Consider the following 6,472-nt stretch of genomic DNA (forward strand, 5'->3'; position numbering starts at 1 on the left):
CACAGGGCTGGATTTAGGGGCAGGTGACCCAGGTGACTGCCTGGGATGCCGGGCTTCGCTGGTGCAGGCTCAGAATGCTGTTTTTGTTGTTAGCAACAAAAGGGAAAATAGAATGTTTGAAGTAACATGTTCAGGTATTCCATATATGGATTCATTTTTCACTAACCTCCTAGAATGTTCTGGATGTTTGTGGAATCTCATGGAACCTTACAGACTTTTTGAGAACTACATTTTCCTCAAGCCTCCTAGAATGTTGTCAGCCATGCCCTCGCAGGTATATAAGGGGCAAGGCATCGCCAGTCAGTCAGTGAGATATAAGAACAAACTGAAGAGAAGTAAGAGCCCAGCTGCGATATTGTGAACCTTATTTTACTGTGTTATTGTGAGAGTGACTTGAAGACTTTCAGACTTGCTTGAAGAGTGTAAGTGGCAACTAATAAAGGACATATTTAATTCCAGAGATATCTACTGAACCCCTATCTATGAAACAGTATAAAAGAAATATTTTTACTACTTTTGCCATACTCTGTATGTAATGTTTGACTTTTTGACTGCAGAACATAGACTTTTGCTCTCACTAATACTGTCTGTTTTCACTACTGTAACACTATTTAATACTGGTCCGCTCAATGTTGGTTCAGTTTTTTGATTTTGGTACATTTCAGTTATTCTTAAAACTAAAAAGTTTCTACAAGCTTAGAGGAAACAATTTTTTTTATTTGCATGGCATATGTGGCCTAAATAAATACAGATTTACAGATTCTAGCATGCAAATTTATTGTCTTGTACGCATAAATCATGCATGCAAATCATGAATCAAAGTCACTAAACGGGCTATAAATGCAATAAAAATAAGGTATTCAAAAGTTTAATAAATTGAGGGGTGGTGCTGAACATGGCTTCTTGCCTGAGGCACCATTTGGTCTAGGGCTGGCCTTGGCTGCACGCATATCACTCCCACCAATGACTTACTGCTGGTTATATCCATTGATATCTAATCAGTGTGCAGGTGGAGATACTAATTGTCCATACAGATTTGGCTTTTTATTTGCATATAATTAGGAAAATTTGGAAGCCAGACTGAATTCCCTTTGAAAAACTGATCTCCACTGCCTGTTAAGGCGCTTCATATCGTACTAGAGTGCCAGTTATGTTGTACCATCCTTTTTTTGGCCTTTATACTTGCCTACCAAGAACAGATTAACTTCTTTGATTGTTTGAACAAAGATAGACTCAAATCACTAAGGCCCCAATGTTTAAATCTCATTGAAGTCACATGTTTAAGTGCTTTGCTGAATAGGACTGGATTTAAGCATATGCTTAAAGTTAAGTATGTGCTTCAATGCTTTGTTTAATTTGGACCTAAATTTGGATCCAGATTTCCCAAACCCTAAAGTGTGAGGGTATTAGGATTCTGGGTTTTGCTTCTGCCTATTGGAAAGCTGCATACAGAATTTGTAGTTATGTTCAGTTTTCAAACACAAGTTGGGAAGAGGGAGTCTGGAAACAAGGTTTCATTTTGGATCATCTCTTAATTGAGGCGATCTCATGTCATTAACCTGAAACAATTAAAATGTGTTGCATACTCTTTGTTTACATTCTATTTCTGTCTACAGATGTTTTTTATGGTATAGATTGGAGAACTGACATTAGTACGACATTTTCTTTTATAAACAATCAACATTTTTGGAAGGTTTTTATACTGGTAAATGTAACACATTTTGAATTTGTGTCAGAAGTCATAAGCTGATTGTGCATATTTTAAAATGGGTGTTAAGTGCGATTAACTTTTTTCATAATTGCTCACAGGCTATTCCTTTTTCTTTCAGGATGATCCGAAGCTTCAGGAGACCATAAATTCTGCTGCTGCCATTATCTCTGCATTAATAAAGGACAGAAACCCAGAGCTGATTGGCCAGCTGTTGGTAGCATGAATAACTAAATAATTTGTAGCTATCAGAAGTATTTCTTTATCATCATGTGTTTACCAATGTTCTTGAAACATTTTACTCTGTGACAAAATCACTAGACTTACAAAGTTTGCTTTTAGGATCTTTTATCAGCATAAATTGTAAGTCTGACATTGTGTTGAGATGCAAGTGGAAATGAAATAGAAGGTGCTATGAGGTGCACCAGGTATTATACTTTGAAGTGTTTATATTGAAGCATTATATGTGAGGTACTAATCATTTCAAAAACTACCACTGAATGATGCTATTTAGTCCTTTCATGTCCGAAGCACTTGATCTAAGCACAAATTTCTTTTCAACCAGATAACATATATGATATTAAAGCACAACTGGTGCTCTTTACATGAAAATGATTGAGGGGTTGATCCTGCATTTACTATTAGGTTTAGATTTTAATACAAGGCATAGTCCCTTTGACTTTAATGAAAGTATCCTGATAGTGTTTTCAGGATCTGGTCCTCATTCCCCAGAGAATGAAGATTAAATTTTAAAAATACATTTGAACATACCATATGAGATGTAATAGCCTATCTTGGGAGTGCAGAATTAGGAATTCATTGTGGTGGGAATTAATTATTTTTAAAGCTTATCAATTCTGATGGTAGTGGAGAAATAAGACAGAAGAAAGACTCTCTTCTTAAATAATTGAGCTGCCTCTTCAGTTTTTGTGTCACTCTGATTTTCTGTTTGATATATGTGTTTGTTACACCATCATCTGGAAGACAGTATTATAACTGCTAATGCATGGAGGGTGTTTTGACTTTTAAATGAAGATGGCTTAGGGAGGAGGGTAGAATAAGAAGTTTTCACTTATCTGCATTGAATATTTTCAAGTGTTCCACTAGCTTAACATGAACATTTCTCTACTGCTTCTGGCAGCATATAACCCCCTGCGGTCTTCATGTTTTTTTGGTACTGTGTTTCCACAATTTGTGAATAGGTTAGATTACATTCTTAGGAACTCTTGTTGACTTCATTGTAATTGGAACAAGAACTTTGTGAAATATTCAGCGCATAAGTGGCTGCCCCACATGTGCTCCCATGAACCTCCCACCATCTCCAGGCTTAGAGATGGCTCCTATTCCAAGGGGAAATGTCCCCTTGAAACCAGCCATGCAATGCATTTTGCTGCTGACCTGTCACTGCAGTCTTCCCAGGGATAAAGTCTGTCAGCATGGCAATTGGGCCTTGGCATAATGCTGGAGAATTGCACTGCACCTCTGAGGTCATAGAAGGGGGAATATTGTTCCTTGACTTACAGGCATATGGGGAATTTTTTCAAGGGTCTCAGCCAGAAAAAGGAGATAGGAGATCCCCATTGCGTCAAAGATTTCCCTGTCTCAGTGGCATTCAGGTGGGAAGAGTGGTGATCTCCCCTTCTCTATTAGGCAAACCTCACAACCTGTGAAGAAGGGGGCCCCCAATTTTGATAAAAAAGAGCCCTCCCCAACATCCATCACTGTCTGTTGGATGTCTCCCTTCCCAGCGCAACAGCCCATTGAGATATAGCCAACACAGTTGTTTACAAAAAATAAAACAATCCCTGCCTACTAACCTTCCTTCTCTCTCCTCGTGGAGTCCCATCTGTGCCAGGTAAGGAGATTACTGCAGTCTTAAGGCTGTAATAAATTCAACTGCCTGCATGGCCCCCTGTGAGTGGGAGAAGGTTTGGTTGAGAAGAGAAGGTGAATGTTAAATACAATCTTCATGTCTCAGCAGGTAAAATCTGCATACTTCTTTCTGCTCACTTGCTATACGTGCAGTCCTGGCCACGGAGCATGATTTGATGGTGGGTTTATTTTGCCCTTGCAATAAACCTGGTGCAAGAGAAGATTGGCCTAATGTGAAGTCCCAAGCACAGTCTTCTGAGGCTTAAGTGCTCCAGAAGATCTCATCTGGTGCATTAGATAAGGTCTTATAATAATCTGAATCTACTTTGGGTTCGCTCTGCTAATGAGTACTCTGAGACACGGGATGAACTACATGTGTCTCTGCTTTAAAATCCTGCTAAGAAACTGATGTTGAGCCAAATTTTCCTCCATTACAAGGTACAACAAATAGTTATGACTGCTTGTTTTTCATCCAGAGCAGACATTTTCATTCAATACAGAAACCTGTACAAAAGAGCTATAAGCTGTTTTCTCCTTTGCTCCTCTTCCCTCTCTATAATTATCACATATGAATCATTTGTCCTTCTTTGACATTATACAACAAATACATTTGTGTTAGCACCATATATGGCTATAGAATACCTATGCAGTTTAGTTAAACAAATGAGAAACTCAATAGCTTACATTATTTGCATTCACTTATGAATAATCTTTTCAAATTCACTTTTATCTGACAGTAATAGATTGAGTTTGATGCAGTAATTCATCTCTCAGGCTTGCAAAAGACGTGATATAAGTTATTAATTGGATTGCAAACACCTAAATTACTAGTGTCTTCTTATTTTGCTGCTTCTTCACTGTAATATGTAGAAAGGCTCTAACACAAAATATATGATGTGTTTCCCCAGGACTAACAAGCAAGCAAAGAAAAAATCCTTTATGTTTTACATCTATAGTAATTATAGCCACTGTGCTTAAATTCAAGCACAGTAGTGAGCAAACTGACTTATCATTATAAAATTGTCAATTATGTCAATCTCGCTTTTATTCAGTTGTAATTTTTACCTGATTATTTATTTTAAACAGGTTTGATGCAATTGAAAATTTCTCATGCAATAAACTTGTATAATGAAAAACGATTTTCTATGGGCTATTTGGGATCTGCAAAGAAAATAAACAATGTAAATTAAGTTTCAGGTTCTCAGTATAGATTTAATGTTTATTTAAATTGAAATGCAGGATAAAATAACAGGTTTCCCTGATGTGCTATTAATATATTATTGCTGTTGTTTTCTTTAAACAATCCATAAACAGACAGTAAACTAGCATGGAGAAAGTAAAAATTACGAAAGCAAAGCTATTGAGACAGATGGTAAAATAGTAAGCTTCTGTGGGAATGAATGAAACAGAATTGAATTAATGATAAACCAAATCTAAGTGGTGCCTATTTCATGAATGTTAATATCTAAAGTACAAATAAATAGGTATGGTGAAATTAAGAAACTGGTTGATTGTTTTTTATCTACACACAGCAGCTCACAAATAGTTATACAAATGAAAAAATTGGCATATGTACACATGCTGTTTGACTTTAACTAGTGAATCAGTCGCAACCCATATTGCTTTGAAAATCTAGACAGAGATAATACACTAACCAGATTCAGCCACTCCTACTCACCTTACTCCTCAAGTAATAACCAATGACATTTCTTGGGTAAAATGCTGTTTAATGTGAATAAGGGTTTCAGAATCTGACCCTAGTAATTATTATAATGATTGCAAAGTTGACGGAATAATAGTAATATCTGTACAGTGAAACAAACCTGCTTGTCACAATTGAAAATAAAGTAAAAACTTGAGGTCTGCTAGGTCATTTGGTAGAAAAAATTCTACCCTGATCTTCATTATATTTCCAGGCCATCTGGCTTGAAAATTACATTCGGTTGCTTCCCTGAAAAAAAATTACACGAATGAAAAGCACAGAAGGCAACATAATAAAGAAACACCCAGATAGGGGGTGGAATTCTAGCCCTATTGAAATCAATGGCAAAACTCCCATTTTGCCCTCGGGGGCCAGGATTTCACCCGTGAAGGTTGCGGCTGACTCTCTCACTATAATGGACTGAATAACAAAACTCTGCATCCAAAAACCTTTAAGTTTGGGGCACATTCAGCATTATATCCACATGAAAATAGACTTTTTGATGCTTATCCAAACAGAAGCTTCAAAAACCATTTGAGGTTCCCCGTTGCTTGTTTGTGCTCTCCTATTGTATGTCACCTCTTACTGAAAATTATTTTTTTAAAACAAGTGATTTGAATAATTCATGTCATCATATTTTATCTGTGATTAAGAATACTTTGTTTGAATTAAAAGTGGAAGGCGCTGAATTTAGATGGATTGAACACATATCTAAATGGGTGAATTTAAATGAATTCAATTGATTGATAAAACTTCCACTAAATTCGATAGAGTCAGGGTTTGGCCCAATGAAGGGGATAAACGGTTGTGAAACAAAATTTGTTGCAGAGATTCATGTAGCAGTTCAGAATGATTTTGTTTGCTCATCCTTTTAAAGACACCTACCTGACTGTTCTATGCTTCTTTTGACAAGGAAATCAGTACCCCTAATCCCCATCTTATTTTTTTATAATGTGTTATTGGAATCATTCCAGCTCAGGAATTCAAATACATGGTTCACTAAATGGAAGTTTTTCTGTATGACTTGGTAGTGAAAGAATGCTATTCAAAGGCATTTCCTCTTGTTTGTCTCAAGAATCACTTACAAAAGCCACAATTAACTCTTTGACTGTTCACTTAAACTTGGAGAGATGCTGAGACTTGTAAAAATAATAGAATATTTAAGTGCCCCCCGTAGGGTAATTAGTTAT

The 6,472-nt window shown here is 36.6% G+C and overlaps 1 protein-coding gene across 1 annotated transcript in view; it reads left to right on the forward strand.

Annotated features, from left to right (window-relative positions):
* Positions 1–2,856, forward strand: part of CRPPA (CDP-L-ribitol pyrophosphorylase A) — a 185,638-nt gene extending 182,782 nt beyond the window's left edge. The window contains exon 10 of the mRNA XM_054020278.1: positions 1,830–2,856. Within this exon, the coding sequence (XP_053876253.1) occupies positions 1,830–1,934 (105 nt within the window). The 3' untranslated portion in view covers positions 1,935–2,856. The remainder of the gene's footprint in view (positions 1–1,829) is intronic.
* Positions 2,857–6,472: the final 3,616 nt, after the last annotated feature.

Source organism: Malaclemys terrapin, chromosome 2, assembly GCF_027887155.1.
Source record: "Malaclemys terrapin pileata isolate rMalTer1 chromosome 2, rMalTer1.hap1, whole genome shotgun sequence".
Lineage (NCBI taxonomy): Eukaryota > Metazoa > Chordata > Testudines > Emydidae > Malaclemys > Malaclemys terrapin.